This window comes from Mytilus galloprovincialis, chromosome 9, assembly GCF_965363235.1.
Source record: "Mytilus galloprovincialis chromosome 9, xbMytGall1.hap1.1, whole genome shotgun sequence".
In the NCBI taxonomy this organism is placed as follows: Eukaryota; Metazoa; Mollusca; class Bivalvia; order Mytilida; family Mytilidae; genus Mytilus; species Mytilus galloprovincialis.
The window spans coordinates 74,757,102-74,783,133 of NC_134846.1; the positions used below are offsets into that span (position 1 = coordinate 74,757,102).

At 32.3% G+C, this 26,032-nt stretch overlaps 2 protein-coding genes across 2 annotated transcripts in view; one reads left to right on the forward strand and one right to left on the reverse strand.

Moving 5' to 3' along the window:
• The first annotated feature begins 711 nt into the window (after positions 1-711).
• LOC143045930 (trypsin-1-like) lies at positions 712-14,826 on the forward strand. Its single transcript, XM_076218778.1, has 7 exons — positions 712-871; positions 7,439-7,512; positions 8,794-8,897; positions 10,063-10,334; positions 11,352-11,494; positions 12,537-12,591; positions 14,661-14,826. The coding sequence occupies exons 1-7, from the start codon at positions 793-795 to the stop codon at positions 14,762-14,764; spliced, it is 831 nt and encodes a 276-aa protein (XP_076074893.1). The 5' UTR covers positions 712-792; the 3' UTR covers positions 14,765-14,826.
• Positions 14,827-17,813: 2,987 nt separating this feature from the next.
• LOC143045931 (uncharacterized) overlaps positions 17,814-26,032 on the reverse strand; it is a 30,310-nt gene continuing 22,091 nt past the window's right edge. The window contains exons 2-3 of the mRNA XM_076218779.1: positions 24,695-25,000; positions 17,814-19,616 (exon numbers count right to left, since the gene is read on the reverse strand). Coding sequence (XP_076074894.1) covers positions 19,414-19,616; positions 24,695-25,000 — 509 coding nt within the window. The 3' untranslated portion in view covers positions 17,814-19,413. The remainder of the gene's footprint in view (positions 19,617-24,694; positions 25,001-26,032) is intronic.

Consider the following 26,032-nt stretch of genomic DNA (forward strand, 5'->3'; position numbering starts at 1 on the left):
ATGTATCTTGTATTATAAAATATTGATATATTTATATTAGGGCAATAAATAATATTAGTTGAGTACAAATAACTTAAAATTTTCATATGTTTATACACCAAGATAAGTTCTACAAATCTGCCATTTGTAATTCTATTGTATGATCCTAGAAAGTATCTACTGCATCTGAGCTGTTCAGAAAACTTGGTTATCTCCCCTCCACGTGCAATTGCTCATGTACAAAGAGCCACATTTAGGGTCCTCGTTGTGTGTTTTATTGTCATATCCTCCTTTCGGGGAGGGGGAGTGTCGTATGTATAGAAAATTTCGGGTTGGTTATGGATCTTTTGTTCACTAATCGGCGAGATTTAGAGTTTGGCATTTTGTTTAGACATATGTCTGTTTTTAAAGATAATATAACCGCTGCAAATTTATAGAGTTTCATATGTGTTGTTGGGTTGTTGTCTCATTGTCCAATGTCACCTGATATATTTTTGTCGTTAATATGACCACATTTAGCCATTTTTCACTTTTTAATTCTTGAAAAGAATTGTCACGAAGTTTTATTTTCTTACCAAAATTGGTTATATCTAGACTCTAATTAGATGTCAATTCAGTTGGAAAGCTATTTAATATTATTCACGTCATGGATAAACAATACGAGATTTTGTTCACGCACGAAATACGTTCCCCAAATCCTTCATATCTGTATAAAACGTGACGTACATTTTATTGTTCTTTAGACTCCTAACACCGAACTATTTTTGCTGAAGGGTCTTAGCGGAAGAATCAGAAAGTATATAAACTAATTTTATGTACCCGTATTCAGAATTGTTCAGTATAGTAAAGATGAAGTATCTAATTTGCTGTGTGATCTTTGGTGTAGTTGCGGGTGAGTTCGTTTTATATTCTGTCTATATGTTATGTGTGCATGTATGTTAATTTTATATTCTGTCCATATGCTATGCGTGCAGATGTACTCATTATATATTCTGTCTATATGCTATGCGTGCAGATGTGTTCATTATATATTCTGTCTATATGCTATGCGTGCAGATGTGTTCATTTTATATTCTTTCTATATGCTATGCGTGCAGATGTGTTCATTTTATATTCTGTCTATATGTTATGCGTGCATGTGTGTTTATTTCATATTCTGGGGTGGTGTTCTCGAAGCTATCTTAGGATTAGGACGTGTCCTAAGTCTATCTTATGACAAGTCTTTGTCCTAAGTCGTGTTCTCGAAGCTCTCTTAACTTATGATATATCTCATTTTTCGTCCTAACTTTAAGTCACCCAATAAGGTGTGTTAAGATCATCCTATCTTCATTCTAGCATAATAAAGTTTGGATTTCGCCTTTTGCTCATTATTTTACGTGAAAATGAACATGAAATGAAACGCATCATCGGTTATTAACTCGTATATAAATAAATTGTGAATGATTTTAAACTTTGAACTTCGTGTTTCACGATACGATTACACTACAAATGTAATTCTCATTTCAAAACAAATTGTTTTTCAGTTTAAATTACAATCCTTTTTGATATAATTACATTGGTAATTATGCATTTAATTCTATACATGTTATTATAAAATTCGTAATCAATTTTATTAAATAATTTCGTCATGAATAAATGTTTTATCAAAAAATTACTTTAACGATTTAAAATTTCGACTTAGGATATGTTTAGGACGTCCTAACATAAGATTCGTCTGAGATAGCTTCGAGACACAACTTCAGAGTGTCCTAAACTGGTCCTAAATCCATCCTAAAATTGATCTAAGATGTGTCTTAGGACGAAACTTAGGATACTTTCGAGAACACCACCCCTGTTCATTTTTTTATGCCTGCATGTGTGTTCATTTTACTATGATATTTTTTTCATACGTTGTGCGCTACATGACAATCGACGAATCAAAGATATTGTGGTTTTAACTGTCTTTATAAGCTATTGTAAAACAATTGAGTGAGATAGAATAATTAAGTCTGCACTTCATTATCTTGCTTTATATACATTAACTAGTCTTCGCCTCATCTAAATAAGTAACATTATCAGGAATAAACAAAAATGGAAATACATATGTTAGATATGAATTCATATTTTGACTTCTTACACTGGGAAACAAATAAGTTTATTTTAGAAGTAAATAATGTGGCACTGAGGAAAATATATTCACTTGCTATATACCATCAATTATACATGTAGGGTCAGTTTTGCATATGATTAAGAAATGTTTCTATTTCTCGATTTGTTAAAACATTTCTCCAACACATCAAATAACTCTTGCTCACTTACTGACTTAGCCAAAATCTTCAAATATTGGTACTCGTAGTCCAACCTGACGTTAAAACAGCTCATTCACTTGTAAAATTGAAAGGAAACAATAACATTTGATTATATAATTTATCACAGATAACCTTGTCTTGATTATTTTGTGTTTGAATTAATCTCATTGCATTGAACCATAGTACTTTTTAATCGTCTAAGCAAATGGCTTGAAGAAAATCATTGTCTCTGTGATGAGCAGAATGCATTTCGGCGTGGACGCAGTTGTGAAGAACAAATTTTCACATTTTATTTAATTCTAAATGACAGAAAAATCAGCCGTTCGATACTGTAAGGCGGGATTTTCTTTGGTACAAGCTTCAAGTTATGGGAATTCGTGGCCAATTTTTAAATGCAATAAAATCATTATATGAAGATGTTCAGTGCACGGTTCGAGTGAATAATATGCTAACATCGTGGTTTGATGTGTCATCTGGAGCTAAACAAGGATGTATTCTCTCGCCTACATTATTCTCTGTATATATAAATGACTTAGCCGACCGTATCAACAGTCTTGACTGTGGAGTGTCTTTAAGTGAAAGATCATTAAGCATTTTGCTTTATGCTGATGCTGATTTAACAATAACGGATTCTTATAAATACCTTGGGATCTGGCTTGACGAACACCTTACATTTACAAAAAATACCAAGGAACTAGCAAAATCAGCAAGCCGAGCTTTAGGGGCTCTTTTTAGACGTTTTATTTCATCCGGTGGTATGTCATATAAAGTTCATACAAAATTGTACAACTCAATAGTGGAGCCTATCTTAATGTTCGGAAGTGGAATTTGGGGAACAAAATCGTTTAGCGTAATAAACTCTGTGCAAAATAAAGCCTGTAAGTACTTTTTATTAGTTGGTAGAAATACGTCTAATACTTCTATTATGGGCGAATAAGGATGGACATCATGTTTGAATAAACAGCGTGTTTCATGCGTTCGGCTTCTGTGTAAGCTAACACGAATGGATCAAAGTAGAACTGTATATGATATTTGGAGTTGGATATCACGTCGACGGAAAGGCTGGAAACGGAGGTGAACATGATGGTGAACTTATTGGAAATTAGGAACATTGTTAGTGATGTATCATTAAGTACAAAAGTAGTCATGAAAAAAGTCACTGAACAAGTTAACATCTTAAATAATACAGAATGGCAGAGAGAACTCTTTAACGATCGCGGAAAAGACAATGGAAATAAACTTAGAACATACAGGCAATACAAAAGCAACTGTTCCGTGGAACCGTATGTGTCAAAAATTATTCCACGGTCGTACCGACGTGTAATGGCCCTGTTCCGTGAAGGCTCGCTCGGCCGGTTAAAACTGAGAAACATTTTTTATTGAACTGTTGTCTATATAATGACTTAAGATTTGACCTTTACTCAGAATGTTCACAACATATCTAAAATAGTTTTGAAAATTTGAATGACGATTTAAAATTTATACAAATCATGAATTGCTCCGAGATTCAGCCATTTTTATGTAAAAGTATTCATAAGTTTTTTATTCGACGTAAATTATTTACATAATTTTTAACTCTTTTCATGCGACATAAATTGTTTACTTAAATTTTTAACCGTGGAAAATTATTTATTTCATTCAGTTTATTTAAATTATGCATATCAGTTGATCCCCCCCCCCCCCCCACCACCACCACCACCCACCCCACAATATCTTAATGTAAATATTTTCACATATATGTGTGAAGTTTTAGATGTATGCATGTGTGAAGTTTTAGATGTATGTAGGGTAAATATTTTTTTACGGAACATTTTTAAATATTTTTTACTAAAGTTTTATTCATCATGTTGAAAATACTCTAAAATCATAGTTATTAGTTTTTAAAATACAGTGTTTCAAGGTATCGTTGGATTTTTAAGAACATGTATATATAATTTGTGCAATGTGTCTCATAAGCCAAATGATATGGCTGGGTATTGATTGTTCTATGTATGTTTTAATATTGTTGTATTATATGTTTGTCAATCAATTATGTGACACAATAATAAAATAGATTATTATTATTTTTATTATTATGTATAGTCTGATTTTTATTCTGCTTGGGGAGTTTCATTAAGAAAATAAAGATTTAGAATTGTAAATATTATTTTTTAAATGGCAACATGTAATTAAACGGCCTTTAATTAAGATTCATTTAAACAAATTACATTTATATAAACGAAAATTATTAACCTAAAATGAAAACCAAAGCACGATATTTCTGAACATTTGGTGAAAACAGCCTCTTTTATTTCAATGTAATTGTAAGTTATTTGCAAAATCTATTGTCTAACAAACCTTAATTTCGGAAGTAACTTTATCATAACATCCGAAAATTAGTTTTTTTTTTATAGAAACAGAGGGACAAAAATTCCGTTTAAGATTAATAAGTCAGGAGGCTCAAAGCAATTAACTTGTTTTCAACTTTTTTTGGAAAAGGGGATCATTATATAAATACGTAGGTGTGTCTGTCAACGTATATTTGTTCTACCTAACAACATTTCTCTATTTTCTTACAATTCTTTTATGATTTGCATATTAGGGAGAGGACTTCCGGTAGTTGATCTTGATGTTGTTTATTTTTCGATAGACGACGTTGACCGAACTTCTTTTGGCGTAACCAACGTAAACAAGATGGCGGCGATAATAACATCGACGTTAACATAATTTATTTTCACTGCACAATAATCGTTAAATTAAATAATAAACACAAAAAAAAAAAATTGTTTAAATGATGATCAGAGTTTTTGTAGTTTATTTTTTACTATACACATGGAAAAAAGTATTGCAACACCAAATTGAAATTGAAATAAAAAAAACACTTTTTATTTTTTTGTGATATAATTTGGTAAGATAGAACAACTTAAACATTATTTAAGTATCACCTGAGCTTAATCAATAAATATCGAATCGATAAGTTTTTATGTGCACATGCAGCTACTGTACCCGTAAACAGCAAAACAGATGTTTTCATCCTCATTGTTTTCAACACTTTAAATAACCAAGTTTTTAAAGTTATGTGATTGACACCTTGTAATGGGTCCTTGACAACTCTAAACTGCAGCAAGATGGCATATTATCAGCATGAGAGAAGCAGGGATGTCGCTGTAACAACTGCACGTATTGTTGGTCATCACCATTCCACTATAAGTCGTTTTGAGTTAAAAATAAGGCACTAAACGATGTTCAAGACCTTCCGAGATAAAGAAGACCCCCTATACCATTTGCTAGGGAAAATCAAGCATAATGAAGGTTGGTCAGAAGGAAACCCATTGCATACAATACAATCCTAAAAAGAGAGTGGTGGGCATACAGGAGCTTTTTAACAAGAACTGTTCGTGATCGACTCATCGCTACTGGTTATCGTGCGATAAGACCATTTCAGAGACCTTTGCTTACAAACAGACACACAGTTTTCCGTATCCAATGTAGTGCAAAGCTCGCTAAAGTTGAAAATTAGCATCGTGGAGGAAGATCCATTGTTCCAATGGAACTCGGTTCATCTTCCTTGGACGGATCGTAGCCCGGATTTGAACCATATTGAGCATATATGGAACACTATTGTGCGGAACGTGCGCGAAAGGACACCCTAGTTCAAACACATCATGAAATAAACAATGCTCTTCATCAGAAATGGTTGCTGCTACCTTAGCAACAAATTAGTCGATTTTTGGCAGGAATCAGAAGACGTTTAGATGCGGTTATCCGTTTGAATGGAGGATGCGCACAAAGTACTAATTCTTTGGCGTATAACGATCAACCATGATGTGAACAGTCAACTGAAGATTAATTTTGAAATGTCTGACATTGTAAGGTTCGACTACAGTAAAAGTTGTAAAATGCATTTTTTTGTACAAAAAACACTTCATTTTGTTATTAAAATTGTGGTTATATAAATCATTTTTTTTTCAAACATTTTTTGTTCGTTTCAATGCCAATGTTATCATAAACTATGTTTCAATAATATTATACAAATATTTTATTATATTCCATCCAATAAAAGAGGCTGATTTTTCAAATTTTAAAAAATCAAGGTGTTGCAATACTTTTTTCCATGTGTATAGAAAGGATATTTCATAGAGTTCATATTTTTTGCGTTAACCAACAAAATTATTCATGCGCCATGCCTATTCAATGACACAAATATACAATTTACGTGTGATAGAGGTTACGAGTAGGGGAAAATGTATTCCTTATCTCCAATTTTAAAGAATAACGCCTTTTGAAAGGACTTTATTGGTGTATAAACTGGACTAAGTCACTCACAATCATATCATAAAAGTCCTTCGGACTTTTTATTTGTTTGTGAGTGAATTGGTCGAGTTTACACACTAATAAATTCCTTTAAAAAGGCGTTTAATCATATCTAGTAATAAATAATTCTATAATATTTTTTCCTGTTTGAACAAATATTTCATTTCCGTTTTGAATAAATACTGTAACTTTTCTTTCATTGGAAGTAATATTAAATTATAGTTTTATCATTTTAAGTAATTATAATTCATTAACGACTGAATGTTTCAAAAATAATAAATAGAAAAACAAAAACAAAGCACATATGACGAAAAAAATACATGATAAAAAAGGCGCAGTTAGACCACCCTGTTTTGTTTTTTTTTTTTCTATGCTGTGTTTTGTATACTGTTGTGTGTCTTGTTTGTTTTTGTCTTGTGTTGCCATGGAGTTGCCAGTTTATGTTTTATTTGTGAATTTGAATTTCCCTGTGGTATAGTTTACCTCTCTTTATACTAAACAATGCTCAGCTATATGTTCTTGACCTTTTTGTGAAAATGCATTCGTAAAATATATTATTTTTCGTATTTGACTTCAAATGTCTTAACTTGAACACATATACTACCATAGTTGGCAAGCAACTCGGTCAAACTTTTGGTCTACATGCAAGTGTGTAACAGTTTGAAAATTTCCAATCGATAATCATCCCAATTCCTTATTTCGGTATGCATTTCCATACACAACCAAATGCTTCCATAAAAATACCATTAGCTTATATGTAGTACTGCATCTGTATGCGTGTAAGGATACAGAGTTTTACATAGTGTTGATATTAACCAGTTCTAAGGATATACTGTTCATATTCAACGTAATAAAATGATTGTACAATTGTATTTCAGCTTCCGGCAATCATGGAGGTCCAATGAGTATAGTTGGTGGAACAAATGCTTCACCCAATCAATATCCTTATCAGGTAGGATGTTTAGAAAGAGAAAGTTGAACATTTAATCGTTTGACTACCTAAGGTCAATTTCAATGTCAGCAAAGTGGTTGTTGTTTGTTGCTGTATATGTTATTTGTGTTTCGTTCATAATTTAGGCCGTTTGTTCTCTCGTTTTGAATTGTTTTGCCTTTGGCATTTCGTGGACTTTTATAGCTGACTGCAGTAAGGGTTTACTTATTGTTGAAGGCCGTATGGTAACCGAACGTTATGTCTATGTCATTCGGTTTCGTGTAGAGAGTTGTCTCATTGGCAATCATACAACATCTTCTTTTAAAGACTGATTTTACACGTTTAAACATAAAATTGAATGTGTAATTTGTTATATTAATACAAGCATGTCTGATAAAAACAAAAGTAAATACATTTTGTACAATGTAAAATTTCATGCATTTTTCGTATCTCATATTGTCAAAACTGATGGTATGCCAAGTGAAAATATCGACATCATGCCTATGGTTTGTGTTTGATGAGTGTTATGATCCTTCAATAGAAGTCATGTGCGTACGCCATACCTAAATTACCAACTTAATTCACTTTTTAGTATTGCTATTATAATTTTAGTCAAAAGTCATTGTTAAAGCGTTTTTTTTATTTCCTATTAAGTTTTATATAATAGTTAACTGTGTTATACCTATAAATCCTTCAATATTACATGATGTACGAATATTATGTTGACTATTGTCGATGCTATTCTATATGATCTAGTAAGGGTTTTGTTAGTTGATATCATGTTTTTTTTTTACTTGTGTATACAATTTATTCCAGATTTTGTGTTGCTGATAGTTCATTATCTTCCTGTCAGACACAATCTTTATGTTCCCTTGCCCCTCCGAAAATCAAACGGTTGTCCCCTAATGCAATATTAATATTCACTAAGTGAAAATTTAAAGTCATAGCACAGTCTTCAACACGAAGCCTTAGCTCACACCGAACAGCAAGCTGTAAAGGGTCATACAAATGACTAATGTAAACCCATTCAAACAGGAAAAACAACGGTCTAATCTATATAAAATACGAGAAAACGAGAAACACTTATGAACTACACCAACAAACTACAACCACAGGTTCCTGACTTAGGACAGGAGCACCAAATGCAGCGGTTTGAAACGTTTTAACAGGAACCAATCTTTACCCTAACAAGTACATGTATTATCAATTGGAAACTTAATAAATATATATATGGTAACAACTATGGCTCTTTAGTTTCATGGACATTTTAATCATCATTACCACTAATTCTATATTTTTTAGATTTCAATGAAATCAGCAGGTTATGACCATTTCTGTGGAGGGTCTCTTGTTCGAACTGGAAGCGGTGAAATAGTTGTAGTGACAGCTGCACATTGCTTAGAAGGGTAAGAGTTATGTCATGTTCTAGTTGCAAAAATCTAACATCACCAGACAACTTACTATTAACGTTTATTGCGAGTTTGTTCTTGTAAACTTTACAGTAGAGACAAAAACAGATCAGGGCTAATACTTTAAAAACATAATTACGTATTGGATTAAATATCCCGTACTTGTCTCGCGTCGAAAAGCGAGACTAAGGCGTGCTTGTCCGGCATCGGTATTAGTTTGTGATTAGTCCAGTTTATGGGGAACCACTTGTTATAGGTAAATGCTATTTAGTATGCAGTTAGTATGCAGTTGAAAAAGCATTAGCACATTTCATTTACATGGAGATTATTCGGCCCGACCCTCAGTCATGGTCTTTTGATCTTAACATTTTTCTTAGTTTAAATGCATTATCATAGTTTACAAGTTTGTTTTGTTTTGGTTTATTTTTGTTAATTTTAAAGGAACTAATTACGATGAGTCAATGGTATCAGTTCGAAAAGTTATTTCTCATTTCCATAGAAGTTATTTAGCCCCGCAACATAACACATGGTTTAAAAAAATGACTTGATTGATTCACATGGTCACATGTTTAGATATCGCCTTTCAAATTTTAACGATTGCGTTATACTATCAAAATTACAAAAAGTAAGATATATCTCTGTGTCGACGGTTTATTCTACATTTCTACTCCATATATTTTGCTAATTTTCTGGTTTTAATTACAAAAAAATCTCTGAACTGTTTTCTTAGATAATCGTTCATCATATACATTTCCAATTCACGTACCTTTCCATGGAACTTAATGAAGAGGCCATGTTTTTATTGTATTGTGGTTTTCCCCTTTGAATTCGTGAAATTATTGTCAATTTTTGGTATGCTTATCACTATGTTCAGATTTGTTGTGCTAGAATTATGAAATGTCGGGGATCGAAATAAGGGGGACATATCTATCATGTGCTCACGACACAGTTGTTTATATATTCTTTTACTAGTGTGGAACCTTCCCCTTTTTCCCACACTGGTATATCCCAATGTTGTTTTCAGATTTATCAGCTTTTACTTAGAACGATACTTCCAAGTCCATGTATTTTTCGTATAATGATTTATCCTTTTGCAATTTTCAGTCTCAGTCACATATGCATGTATGTTCTGAAGTGTTTTTTATCCATTTGAATTTTGTAGTGAATCGGCATCTAACGTTCAAGTTGTTGTCGGTAGACATACCATTGATGGCAGCTCAGGAAATCAGTATACAAAGGAATATAAAGTTAAGAAAATGATCCTGCATCCCGAATACGATAGTGAATCAGTTAACAATGATGTTGCAATCATGTACCTAGATGGCACTGTGGACATCAATGCTGGAGTTGAACCAATAGAACTGTCAGATAAAGCAACAGTTAACTATTTTAATAAGGAATGCATTATCACTGGATGGGGTGCACTAAGTGAAGGTAAGCCGTTCGGAACATATTCGCTCATACAAGTTTCGATGTCGATCGTATCGGATGCAAGTTGACACGTGTCAATAGCAATGTAATCAGTATATTACGTTTATATTTAAGTAAGAGTATCACATAGCAAAACAGATCAGAAACATAGTACTTTGTTTTGAGTCGTAAGATATTTCACACCTTCACAAAAGTAATCAATCTATTTTTTTTTTTTTGCACATACCCATAGCCTCTATTACTTTATATGAGCAGGCAATGACCAAAACTAACGCACATCTATTAAACCACTACTTTTAAAACATATAAAACGACGCAAACTTTACCTATTGTTGTTTAAATCCTCGTCACTTGGACTCATGTGGATATCTGTCTCATTGGCAACTATTCCAAATCTCCTTGTTCTTAAAATAAAAGACAAAACTAAAAAAATACTATAATAAAAGATACACTATATATGTGTGAAATACTGATGACAAAAATTCACCAATCACACAGTTAACTTAAAATGATTACAAGATTGAGAGCAACAGTGGTGTAATCTGGCGCCAGAATTGTAGTTTCATTCATTAGTGATTAATGTGGTATGGGTGTCATGCCATCTTGGATTGTAAAAAATAGAGAATTTAAGGTTCATATTTTCAATCAAGTTAGCAAAATTTGATGTAGGAATGAAGAAAACTATGTGAATTTTCATTCAAAGAACAAGAAAAAGATAATTACTTATACATATTAATATTTTTACAAAATGTATTTTTGCTCGATTTTTAATGTTTTTAAAGTGGCATTTTAAGGGTAGGTAACTCTGAAATAGTGTATTTTCTGAAGGAATCTGCATGCAATTTTCATACCCTATCTTTGCTTTTGATATTCTAAAAGCATTTTCAAAAAGCTATCTTCTCGTATTTTATTTTACAATTCTATCATTTAGTTTAGGTTCTTATAACATAATGATGTTTTTTTCCTGTATAATCAACTTTTTTCAGTAGATCAGCTGCATTTCATTTTTAATATTTTCAGGCGGTAGTGGTCCAAATATACTTCAGCATGCCTCAGTCGATTTCTTTCCTGATGTCAAATGCACAAAAGATTACGCTGATGGATATAACAAGAAAACAATGCTTTGTGGTGGAAAACGTGCTGGTGGTATTGATGCATGCCAGGTGAATGAATATCTTAATCCAGACTTGTTAGATTTAGCCTGTCCCTAAGTTATGAGCAAATTGTACAGTGGTTGTAGGTTGGTTCATGTATGGCATACTTTGTCTTTTGCAAATTGTCTTTCTATGAATTAGGCGGTTTTTCGTTTGAATTGTTTTACATTTTTCATTTCGGGACTTTAAATACAGGGTATATATCCCGTGCTTGCATTTCCTATCATGATTTTCTTGATAGAGGGTTGCTGCTCACAAGGAAGCTATTAATCCAAGAGTTCCAAATGGTGAAGTTGAAATCATCCCTTCGTAAATTTTACGGACGCCATCACGAGTTGGTTGACCGTTATGGAATAACCGTTTCACAAATGATATCGGATATGTTCCTTACGTCGTAACTACAATCCCCTTCCCTTTCATGTATGTGACCTACCGAATTAGACTATTTACCGGATTTGTTATCACATAAGCAACACGACGGGTGCCACATGTGGAGCAGGATCTGCTTACCCTTCCGGAGCACCTGAGATCACCCCTAGTTTTTTTTAGTTTTTTTTTTGGGGGGGGGGGGGTCGTGTTGTTTATTCTTTAGTTTTCTATGTTGTGTCATGTGTGCTGTTTTTTGTTTGTCTTTTTCATTTTTAGCCATGGCGTTGTCAGTTTGCTTTATATTTATGAGTTTGACTGTCCCTTTGGTATCTTTCGTCCCTCTTTTAATAGCCGACTTTATGTATTTTTGTCCCTCTGATGAGTTAAGCCTTTTTCAACTGATTTTTATAGTTCGTTCTTATGTTGTACTGTTATACCACTGTCCCAGGTTAGGGGGAGGGTTGGGATCCCGCTAACATGTTTAACCCCCGCCACATTATTTATATGTGCCTGTCCCAAGTCAGGAGCCTGTAATTCAGTTGTTGTCGTTTGTTTATGTGTTACATATTTGTTTTGACATTCATATATTGGTGTTAGTCCTATTTATTATATACAATTGCTGTTTCAATTTGAAAAAATAACGTAAAGGCAGTGTCAGATAACCTGTTTTCCAATGTTTTAGGGAGATTCTGGTGGACCATTTGCCTGTAAAGAAAATGGAAAACTGGTATTAAGCGGTGAGTACTCTCATTCTTATGTTACTTTAACTTATGGTTGAAACGCAGCTTGTTTGACTTTTTTTGCAAACATACATGCCTCTACTACTTGTAATAAAAAAAATGTTAATTTTGCAAAATTATGACGTTCTTAATTTTAGTCTAAAATAAATTGAGAAATGGTGATGGTTAAATATTTATATATTATATATATATATACACATGGAAAAAAAAGTAAAATCACAGAAATACTGAACTTAGAGGAAAATCAATTCGGAAAGTCCATAATCACATGGCAAAATCAATTAACAAAACGTATCAAAAACAAATGGACAAGAACTGTCATATTCCTGACTTGGTACACGCATTTTCAAATGTAGAAAATGGTGGATTAAAAAAGTATTGCAACACCTTGATTTTTTAAACCTTGAAAAATCAGCCTGTTATTTTGGATAGAATATGATAGAATATTTGTGAAATAATATTGAAATATAGTTAATGATAACATTGGCATTGCCCGGAATAAAAAAATGTATGAACAAAAATGTTTTATCTAACCCCAATTTTGATAACAAAATGAAGTATTTTTTGTACATAAAAAATGCATTTTACAACTTTTACTATAGTCGAACTTTACAATGTCAGACATTTCAATATTAATCTTAAGATGATTGTTGACATCATGGTTGATCGTTTAACGCCAAAGAATTAGTACTTGGTGCAGCCTCAATTCAAACGGATAACTGCCTCTTAGCGTCTTCTGATTCCTGCCACCAGTCGACTAATTTGTTGCTGAGGTAATCGCAACCATTCCTGATGAAGGGCATTGTTTGTTTTATGACATGTTTGAACTGGGGGTGTCCTTTCGCGCACTTTACGCCAAATAGTGTCCCATTAATGCTCGATATGGTTCAAATCCGGGCTACGATCGGGTCAAGGAAGATAAATCGAATTCTATTGGAACAATGGATCCTCCTCCACGATACTGATTTCCAACTTTGGCGAGGTCTGCACTACATTTGATACGGGCCACTGTATGTCTGTTCGTAAGCAGAGGTCGCCGAAATGGTCTTATCGCACGATAACCAGTAGCGATGAGTCGATCTCCAACAGTTCTTGTTTAAAGTCTCCTGTATGGCAACCACTCTGTTTTTAGGATTGAATTGTTTGCAATGGGTTTGCTTCTGACCAACCTTCATTATGCTTGATTTTCCCTAGCAGATGTTATAGGAGGTCTTCTTGATCTCGGAAGGTCTTTAACATCGTTTGTTGCCTGATTTTTATTCTCAAAACAACTTTTAAATGTTTCATTCATGCTGACACGAGGTCCCACAATAAAGTGCACAGGGTAAATTAAATAAAAACTTGATGAAAATCGTGTTTTCATGATCCTAACTAAAAATTGTAATTATAAGTATTGAATGCTTCTTTTTGTAACTTCATAGAGTTGTAAAAGCGTTGACCGTGCGCACATTTTTAGAATGAAGCGCTTGCGCCCTTCATACAAAATGTACTTCAGTCAACGCTTTTACACCCCAATAAAGTTACAAAAAGAAGCATTCAACTCTTAAATATGTTATAAACATATGATGTAATGACACGTAGATCATATTTTGCGTAGAAAATATTATATAATTACACGCAGGTGTTATCAAATATTATGTAATGACACGAAGGTCATATGTCGCGTAGAAAATATAATATAATGACACGCAGGTGTTATCAAAATATTATGTAATGACACGTAGGTATTATCAAAATATTATATAATGACACGTAGGTGTTATCAAAATATGATGTAATGACACATAGATCATATGTCGCATAGAAAATATTATATAATGACACGCAGGTGTTATCAAAATATAAAGTAATTACACAGTGGTGCTATTCAAAATTTCAAGTAATGACACGTAGGTGCTATGAAAATATCATGTAATCCGAGAAGGGGTTGTCCAAATTTTATATAATCCAAGTAGGGTTGTCAAAATGTCATGTAGTGAATCGTAGATGTTATACTAAAACAATTTACGAACATTTAGGTATGTATTGTTCTATATTCGTTTTATAAAAGGTTGTATAAATTGTAGGAATAACAAGCTGGGGACAAGGTTGTGCTCAAGCTGGAAAAGCTGGTATCTATACTGATGTATTTATGATGAGAAGATTTCTCGATGGACGACTTGGATTTTAATCTGTCTAGAGAAAACTGTGGTCTCTCTTATTTTCTATAAATAAATTTCATGTTGCAAATATCGCTATGTTGTATATATTTGTGCATTAATTCATCATAAAACAATGTACTTGTGGATTTAAATACAAAAAATCATTTGATTTTATATTTCAAATGTTGGCGTCTACAAAGGGTTCAAGTCTTGCATAAGCATGCAATAGACCAACATTTTGAAATCCTTTATACACAAATCAATATAATGTGTGATGACCATGCAGTATCTTGCAAACCAATGTCAGTTCCTTGGCACTAGTTTTTGGTATAAAAAAGGAAAATCACAAAAATACTGAACTCTGGGAAAAATTCAAAACGGAAAGTTCCTAATTATCAAATGGCAAAATCAAAAGCACAAATAAATTAAACTAATGCATGAATAAAAACTGGCATATTTCTGACTTGGCAAAGGCATTTTCTTATGTAAAAAATGGTAGATCGATCCTGGTTTTATAGCTAGCTAAACCTCTCACTTGTATGATCAGTCGCATCAAATTGCATTATATTGACAAAGATGCGTGAATTTAACAAACAGACATAAAAGGTAAAAATGTCAAAAATAGGTACAGCAGTCAACTTTGTGTTATAATCTTAACCAAACAAATATGTAATAAAGAAGCACAAAATGTCATATGGACATAAACAAATATTAAAGACAAAAATACACACATTTACCATAGTTAAATATCACAATGACGAGATATATAAGTACAGAGCGACGACATATATTTATCAAAGAAACATAAAAAGGTATATAGAAAAAGCACGTAGAAAAAATGAAAGACAAGCATATACACATGTTTTACAATAACATAATAACGGGATGTATAAGAACAGAGCCACGCTATATGTATCGAAGTATCACAAAGAGGCATATAGACAAAACACATTAGCAAAGATGAAAGATAAGAAGACGACAATTATCATAAACAATAACATAATGACAGGATGTACAACTACCGCAAATATATTAATCATAATAAAAAACAAATATTTAACAAAGAAGTACAAAAAAGAACACAGCAAACCAAACAACCCAAACTATTGCTTTCTTATTTTTAAATTTTATTTTTGTATGTTAAGGGCATAAGATAGATACAGTTATAGGGGAGGTAATGACGTTGCTAACGTAAATTATTATTTTCGCGATGTCAAACTGTGACTTATCGGGAAAAGATGCAGTTTTCGACTGATTTTTTCTTATTCAGACTTATTTAACTTAAAAACGAGTTTATGGACCCCTCTTTTTTAAAATGACATTGGGTTTGATTACGTATGAAGATTATGTGTACTAATTTTCATGAAAAAGTACAATTTTTTAAATTTGATAAATATGCAGCCAAAAAATGACGTTTTTTTCTTCATTCATGAACATTTCATAAATATGAGTTATTTGTAAAAATGAAATGTAGAAATGTATAGAATATTTAAAGTATGTAAAGAAAATGGCCTAAAGTTCTTTAGACATATCCATTGCAGAATGTAAATTAGTTTTTTACCTTTCCTTCTTGTCCCTAAATTCTTATTGAGTATTTCTTCTTCTAAAAAAAAAGAGAGCCACGTCATTAATTATAAAAGAAACACAAAAGGGTATATAGAAAAAGTATTATCAAATACGAAAGACCAGCATAAAAAATTATAATAGATCAATAACTCAATAGCGGGATGTTTAAGTACAGAGACACGTCATATGTATCAAAGAAACGCAACAAGTGACACGGACAAAGCAAACATGAAAGATAATACAAACAACACAATGACGGGATGCATACGACGCCATAGTAAAGATTTCCAGTTTATTAGCAACGCTTCTAGTACTATTTCAACACAAGATGAATGAAATATAATACATATTAAAAAGGTGTGATTAAAGTCATAAAGAAAAAGATCAATTTCTTTGCACATTCAAAACCTCTTGCAAAAATTCTTCAGTGAATTGTTGAAAGACATATTTGTTTTCTTTTTATCACACAAAATTTGATTTTCCATGCCTAATGTATACAAAATCTGACAATTTTGCACAGCGTGAAAAAAAGTCCGGTGACCCATACTTTTCAATATATTTGTGAAAAAAGCATGATAAAAACTTCATTTTGACAAGTTATCAAAAAATTCTATCAATTTTAATTAAGACTCCCTAGCCACCTTAATGCATTTTGCAGAGCTGATATAAACCTATTAGGTTTAATGTAAAGCAGGATCTGTATACCATTCCGGAGCATCTTGGACCACCCTAGATTTTGGTTGGGTTGGGTTCGTGTTGCTCAGTTTTTAGTTTTCTTGTTATGTACTGTAAAAGGTTGTTTTTCGTTTTTTGGCATGGCGTTGTCGGTTTGTTTTCGACTTATGAGTTTTGATGTTCCTTTTGTATCTTTCGACTCTCATTTGCTAGAGTGTCTAAATAAATAACTTACTTAATAAAAGAAAAGATGTTTATTCAAAACATCAACAAAAAATCAGCGCAATAATTAACCAATAATTATACGTTGACACTTTTGATACAATTTTGCTGATTTTATATTTTATGTTTAAAAAAATAATCTGAGTTCAAATGTCAAATTACCTCAATTTGTATCTGAACGACAATGTGGATTTGATAAAAAAAAAAAAATTATTGGTTAATTCCCATCTTATCTGTGTAATCAAACAATCAAAAATCTATTGATATTTGTAATATTGTGAGTTTTGGGTAATGTTTAAGGTACAGGGTAAATTGGTCATGAAGTTATGTTTCCTATGCTGCAAATAGAAAATAATATATGCAATGATAAACAATAGGAAATGTAATACATACTAAGAAATACGAAATTTTATTTTCAGAACCTCGCAACAAAATAAATCTCCAAATCTTCAAATTCTATAAAAGGCTTTTTGAAAATGCTATCGGGTAAAATACATTCAGCGGACTTAACCAAGATAAAAATTATTGTACGAAAAAGTCGTCATCGCTGCCAATTGCGCGTTTGGTGGTTGATGGTCTCGCACTGAATATTAAATGTCACAAGACTTATTAAATAGAGTACAGAAACAACAGACCGATCGGATGGAAATTCAAATTTTGTCAATTAAAATTGTTTGATCGTTAATTTAAGCTTCCTTTTGGGCATATATCTCTTCAAGTATTCAGCTTGTATACAACATTGACTTTTAAATATTTGCTTTTAAGAATTTCTGATTCAGAAAATCTAACGTTAAAGTTTTGAGGAAGCAGAACGAAAAGAAAATTGAATATATATAGCATGGAAACTCAAATGACTCACATAAAAAAGTAGTTTAATGTACGTATAAAAAACAAGTCAACAAGGGAACGAACAAAACAGTTTAAAAAAAAAAAACACATACCTACTGGACCAATTGCTACCATTCAAATAGTAGTGTGCTTTTAAAGTGAAGTCATAAAACTTAAAGCTGAGTATATAATAGTATAGTTTAAGCTCAATGTAAATGACAAATCAGTATGTATTGAAAATGTAATGATATGTAACTATACATGCAAAATACAGACTATATATATTCATATTATGTAAAGAAATATTTGCATTTAAATTTTTAATAGTTCTGCCGCTATAGTTTTACTCATAACATAACAAATTTCAGAATGCTCTGATTTGTAAATATAAAATATTTTCATTCCAGCATTTTTCTTAAAGGGACAGTAGCTGTCAAATTAGTGTTCACCGATTTTAATCAAATTTTCATATTTCATTTTTTAGTGTAATATTCTTAAACTAGTATCTAAATTATAAAGAGTCTTGAATGAAAAAAAAATATGATAAAATTGAGAATGGAAATGGGGAATGTGCCAAAGAGACAACAACCCGACCATAGAAAAAAACACAACAGCAGAAGGTCACCAACAGGTCTTCAATGTAGCGAGAAATTCCCGCACCCGGAGGCGTCCTTCAGCTGGCCCCTAAACAAATATATACTAGTTCAGTGATAATGAACGCCATACTAATTTCCAAATTGTACACAAGAAACTAAAATTAAAATAATACAAGACTAACAAAGGCCAGAGGATCCTGACTTGGGACAGGCGCAAAAATGCGGCGGGGTTTAACATGTTTGTGAGAATACGATGCATGGACTCGATAATATGTATCAGCAATTCGTGTATATTTTAGTCTAGATGCCATCTAAATAAAACATCGATGTGACTGCCAAAGACTATCAACGGTCATATTTTTATATAACCCGATAACAACAAAAACAATGATATAAATAGATAGCGAACACGTGCCATTGGGTCGGTTTGATTTCACAATATAGGTTTAAAAATATGTAGATTATCGTTTTAACCTGTATACAAATGAGTTTTTGTGGATCTAATCTTTCAACCAAATGGTTAAATCTTGTTTCACGTTCAATGCTGACATTATTTTCCTATTAATGGATAGTTTATGCATAACCAATCTCTAGCTAAGGAGTAAAATTGAAAGTCACATGCATACGAATTAATCACTTGGCAGTGAATGATATAACAGTATTTTTTTTTCAGCTTATTTTTTCAAAACTAAAAGCGAATTTATATTTCACGATTTCACTTTAACAAAAATCTTATTTTTTTTTATATCTCACAGCTAATGCCCCTTTAAAATTTCTTTCACATTAATTTATTATAATAATCGATCATGGATCACTTTTTTCACCATCAGTTTCATAATTCTGTATCTGTGAATAGGAGACAATTGTTTCGATGAATTATAATTTCTTTCTAGTTGAAGGATGCAATCTCGCACGATTGCACAGTCTCGTTTCAAGTCTCGAATTTGGCCACGTAAAACTCTATTTTCGTTTGTAATTTCTTCTTTTGTCATTGCTGTAAATAAAAAAAAAATATAAGTGTTATAAAACTACATACAAAAGATTACTTTACAGAAAGTACAGGACCGTTTTCAATTATAAAGTCCACAAGGGTGACTAGGGAATACCTGAGAAGTATGATCACCATTGGTCTTCCTCCGACCGGCAGTAAAACCCTCGCCAAATGAGTTTGACTGTGCAGGTCGTATACATTTGCCGTCACGTCCGGTCAAAATGTGGACTTTAATAAAGAAAGTGCCACACTCTTTGCACGTTAAGATTCCTTACAACAACTCTTTGATAGGTCCGTAGCTGACCTGTTGCAAGGCTGAATTTCTGTCCCTATCCAATATACCCTCATTTCCGGAGTCTTAATTTCTCCGACCTTAATCCCGGACTCCTCTATACAGAAACTACCTTTTGTAATTATTGTTAGTTAGTTCTCGTCCTGAATATGCATGAAATATTTGCCAAAAAATGGGACTCATCTGCCGCAACTTTGCACTTGAAACAAAGTCTTTGACGACGTGGAATATTTTTAATGTCTTCTTGTTTCAAGCGATGGTATACTCACTTATTCTAAATCTACATATACGTTTTGTTTTATATCCAGATTAAGGTATGTCAAATAATCTTCTTGTTTGTATTCATGTTTTACATGTTTGGTTAATAGAAGTTGACTATTTTGTTAAAGAGATGATATTGTATAGTCATATACTTCTTTATATCTAAAATTTGCTCAAGTTCATTATATCTTATTCTTACTTAGATGTTAACAGTCTTGCATTTGTTTTTTAATCTATCTTTGGCTTTGCTAACATCATTGTCCGACCTAACAAGATATTCATTTAAGAACCATGTGTAACATCTTGAAAATGAAGATTATTTGAAGGAGATGGTCCCTCTTAAAATGATAACTTTAACTAGAGGCTCTCAAGAGCCTGTGTCGCTCACCTTGGTCTATGTGCATATTAACAATAAACACAGATAAATTCATGACAAAATTGATTTTTGGTGATGGTGATGTGTTTGTAGATCTTTCTTTACTGAATATTCTTGTTGCTACAATTATCTCTATCTATAATGAACTTGGCCCAGTAATTACAGTGGAAAATATTTCCTAAAAATTTACAAAAATTAACAAAAATTTATGAAAATTGTTTACAATTGACTATAAACAGCAATAACTCCGTAAGGGGTCAATTGACAATTTTGGTCTTGTTGACTTATTTGTAGATCTTATTTTGCTGAACATTATTGCTGTTTACAGTTTATCTCTATCTATAATAATATTCAAGATAATAACCAAAATCTGCAAAATTTCCTTAAAATTACTAATTCGGGGGCAGCAACCCAACAACAGGTTGTCCGATTTGTCTGAAAATTATATAGATCTTGACCTGATAATTAATTTTATCCCATGTCAGATTTGCTCTAAATGCTTTGGTTTTTAAGTTATAAGCCAAAAACTGCATTTTACCCTATGGTCTATTTTTAACCATGACAGCCATCTTGGTTGGTTGGCGGGGTCATGCCACACTTTTTTTTAACAATATACCCCAATGATGATTGTGGCCAAGTTTGGTTTAATTTGGCCCAGTAGTTTCAGAGGAGAAGATTTTTGTAAAAGATAACGACGACGGACGACGACGACGGACGACGACGGACGCCGGACGCCAAGTGATGGGAAAAGCTCACTTGGCCCTTTGGGCCAGGTGAGCTAAAAATGTGGTCTACGTACAAAAGTATTATACGTTTTTTTTTTATCTATCACCTATCACTCATAGTTCATGTTTACAAAAAAAACTTGTAGTTAACTTCAGGTATCATTAGCAAGCTCCAACCTGATCGTACTGTTTTGCTTGTATTTTTTTCTGAGAAAAAAATGCCAAGAAATTCGATGACGATACATTTTTAATACTTTTATTGATATGACGAGATTGACTTTGACTCACCGTAAAGACAAATGTCTTCATTGGAATGGCATTGAATATGAATGAATTTTTATCAATAGACGCTAAGTAAACTCTTAATCCAAAATTAATATTTTGTTGAAAATAGTATATTGAAATCGAAATATCTTAGCTTCTAAGTTCTATGGTATTGCTAGAACATTGTATAATTCAAGTATACAATTCATCTCTTTCCATTAAATATTCAATCCAAACCTACTTCCATTGTATTATACGTTAAGGATCGTTAAGGCTGAATTAACTTTTTAGGAGATTTTGCAAATTAAATACATTTCTAAAACTATGCATCAAGGTCATCCAGTTTATCCAGTTCAAAACTAAACATCATTTATCAGAGGGAGAAAACATAAACAAGATAAACATTCGATAGAATTTTGTGTTTGAGTTGGAATTTAAAAAAAAAAACACCGAATCAGTGGTAGCAAGAATATTGAATTGTACTGGTGGGGTGTTTCTCTGTAGACAATAAAAAAAAAAAGCATTAATCCAGTGGTAGCAAGAAAATGAATTGAACTGGTGGGGAATTACAATGAAAATGTCGAACCAGGGTAGTATGCATAATGAATGGTATTGGTGGTACACTTTGTGGATTAAAACAGAGATAACGAACTTAAAGTAGTGTAACATTTTATGGTACTGGTGATACTATTTGGGGTTTGCGTAATAATTATCAAAACAGTGGTAGCGTAAACATTTAATGGTACTGATGATACTATTCGGGGTAATTAATAGAAATATATAACCAGTATATAATTTGGAGTTTAGTATGTCGTTCATTATCACTGAATTAGTATATATATTTATTTAGGGGCCAGCTGAAGGACGCCTCCGGGTGCGGGAATTTCTCGCTGCATTAAAGACATATTGGTGATCTTCTGCTGTTTTCTGTTCTATGGTCGTGTTGTTGTCTCTTTGACACATTCCCAATTTCCATTCTCAACTTTTTTTAGTATGCATATTAGAAAGAATTGGGATACTATTTTAGGTTAAAAATGGGAATAACAATAGAGAAATCGAATCAGTGGTAGTATGAACATTACATAGTACTCGTGGGGTGATACCTTAATGGGAATAACAATAGATATACCGAACCATGCAGTGGTGGTATTAATATTAGATAGTATATGTGGTACTCCTTCATACTCACAATTGTATAGTAAACCAGTGGTAGTATGAACATTTAGTGGTACTGGTGAATTATCCTAAAGGGCTAATATTAATAGTAAGATCGTACTAGTGGTACTATGAACATCAAAGGTACTAACAATGTATGTAAAAACCACATGTACAAATCTGCTGTATAAGGAAATTATAAAAACAAGTAAAACATTAAAATTAAAGATATCTTCTAGCACAATCCGACGTCTTTCAATATCAGATATAGTAATGCAAAACGTATCACTTAATGTCTTATAACAAAACTCGGTTATCAATATTCAGTTGTTGGTTGGTATTCCTATAGTCACGTTTTATCCCCTTCTCACTGATTGCTTATCATTTTGGAACCGTCACCAAAGTAGTTATCCAAGATTGAATTAAGTTCACTGTTGTGAAAATATTAAATATTTTGTCATATCTGTGTTTAATAATATTTTAAAGTTTAGTGAGCATTTTCTACACCTAGAAAGGTAATCGCTTTGCATGACGTCATCAAATGAGATGGTGTTGTATAAGCTACTGAGGTGCCAATCGAACTGGACAATTCCTAATAAGTCATCATCTATCTTGTACTTAGTTTGTTCTTTACATAATATTGAAATGCCAACTGCCAGATTTGTCTTGATTTTGCAATTGAAAATAAAAACCAGAAGTGGACAAGAGGAAGGGGTATGTATAAGAGATAGAACTGTTAGTTAAATAACACGATAAACTTAATCGACATTTGTCTGTCAAACACAAAGTTTTCCAGATATATAGTAAATCTTTAATTGAATTTTTATTTTTTTTTCTTTGAAATTGATTAATACTATTTTTCCCTCGTTTTTTCTTCTTCTTTAAAGTGTATAATAACTCGACTAAGTCAATATAATTATCCCAACAAACACAAGTTTTTGACATTTATGTACGATAGAGAGCGAATTGGATTTAATAATCTTGTCTTATATCTGATATAAATATACGGTGACAGAAATTTACATTTTGTCATGGATGTAATTTGTCAATGCAGATGAAGACAATGATTTAAGCAAAGCAATCAAGCAGAAATCACATTTTGTAACACATCAATCAATATAGAATGTCGTTATAGCCCACTCACTTGATAGCCTTTTAGATGGACGATTTGCAGTTGGAATGAGAATTTTATTAGAAGCAAAATTTGCATCATGGTAAGATATCATGCAGACTTAATTTATTAACAAGTCCGGACAACATACAATATTACTTCGTCAAATTGACAATTATTATTACTAATTTACACATGTCGAAATGGAAATTGTTCGGTTCAATTTGTTCCAATTGATTACAAAACCTAGTAAAATATGATTCCATTCTATATTCTGTATTTTTTTCCTGACTTTTCTTGAAATATATTACCCAAGCTGCATCCGTTTAACGAAAGGATAGTATTCAAAGTGCGCTCTTGATGATAAGAAATATGTATGAATATATAGCATAATACGAAGTAAAATACACGAAAACGTATGACGTACGTCGACGATAATCAGGACCTCTATCTGACCCGTGAAGCGGCAAAAAAACCTTAAAGTTCCTCAACTTTATCAGCAATCCTCAGCAGTGAATGTAAGTCACCAAGTTAGGTACTTTCAGCTTACTTTCAGTTCAGCAAACGAAGGTGAAAAAGAATGGAAGCTAGTATGATTTCTATGTTATATAATCAAGTTAGACACATTAACAAGGTTTCAGGGGGTATTGTTTTGCATTTTTTTTCTTCAACGTTTAAAAAAAAAATCAGCGCTTTGTCGTTTTTTTTTTTTTTATGTCACGTGTTAGTTTGTATTTGATTTTTTATTGTACATTCTTCTATATATTTCACCTGTTATTGTACTTTCAAATTTCTGGTAACCAGTGCGCTCTTTTACACTGACAGTGTTATGTTACTAATTTTTTGAATAACTGAGACATTGATAGAATAATGACAATGCGAATTCAAAAAATATACCTGAATATTTTCCTTCTCTATTTTTGGCTACCTCTAAGTTGTGGGAAAACTCTTTGCTGTTTTGGAGGTCATCACTTGATTCATCTACTTTAATATGAAGATGAAGAACACATCTTTTAACCAAGCCCTTAAGTTCTCTGTATCGTCGGAATGGATCCAACTCCTTCGAATGTTCATATTCATTTGCTAAATGTTCTACTATCTGTTTAAGTCTTTTGTACTCTTTCTGTAAAGTTTCAGCTTCCGCTGACAAATGTTCGTTTAATTGTCTTGGGTCATTTTTTGTTGCAACTCGATTACTACACGCTGAAAAAGTAAAATACAAAAAATACCTTTAAAGTGCTTTTTTTAATTCTTAGTTTTTTAAAAGATGTTTTCTATACACTGTTTTAACGCCTTGGTGTTTTCGTGTGAGCGTGTTCGCATCAATGCCAGGTTGCATTGAATCAAAGACTTTAAAATGGTGTATTTGCTGCTTCTCAGCCTTAGCACTCGATATTAAGGTGTACGAGCAAAAATTGCTCATCTCAAAGTCAGAATATGTCCAGGTAGGATGATATTTCTGCTTGTGGTTACATTATAAAGCACGTAAAATATGGCTTAGTGTGTCGGTTAAGTACAAAGCAGTGTCAATACTCAAAGTAAATTGACATGTTCCAATCCTGAATATACATTTGATTTGCCGCAGGTCGTGCAATCATTTTTTATCACTCACTGCTGAAAATATCAAAATTTTGTGTTAACTGATGTACAGTATTTTTTCAACAATAATCGTATGATATCTTTAAAAATATTTTGTTAATCGTATTAATTGAGATGAACCAAATGATTTTTAAGAATATTCATCTTTACTGATGAAATCGCAGAGTTAACCATCAAATCTCGACCAAATGGGTTAGCGAGAAAAATACTTTACTGGAACTTTCTGTTGAGATTTTCTGGTATAAAATATAAAAAAAATATATGTAGTGAAGGTTGAATGTTCATCAATTGATTGACAATCTTTGATTGTTTTGTTTAATAGGAGAATGTCATGCCATAGATAACTAAATGGGAGCTTAAAATTTTCTTGTCTATTACTTGGAAAATGTAATTTAAGATGACATCGGAATGACTTTCCTCTTGCAGGTTAGTACAACCAGCACAGTCAGAAATTTAAGATGACATCGGAATGACTTTCCTCTTGCAGATTAGTACGACCAGCACAGTCAGTTATTGACAAAATTATAGTAGCTAACATTTATATAAGTTAATTGGTATTCTGCTTAATCAATAGTCTTTCTTTCTATTTCTTTTTTCTATCTTTTTGTAAATTTTTAGGAATCACTATTTCAAAAA

Coding starts and splice junctions, on each gene's coding strand:
- LOC143045930 (XM_076218778.1), top strand. CDS start 793: ATGTACCCGTATTCAGAATTGTTCAGTATAGTAAAGATGAAGTATCTA. Junction 10,335..11,351: donor ATGGGGTGCACTAAGTGAAG/GTAAGCCGTTCG, acceptor TAATATTTTCAG/GCGGTAGTGGTCCAAATATA. Junction 12,592..14,660: donor TGGAAAACTGGTATTAAGCG/GTGAGTACTCTC, acceptor TATAAATTGTAG/GAATAACAAGCTGGGGACAA.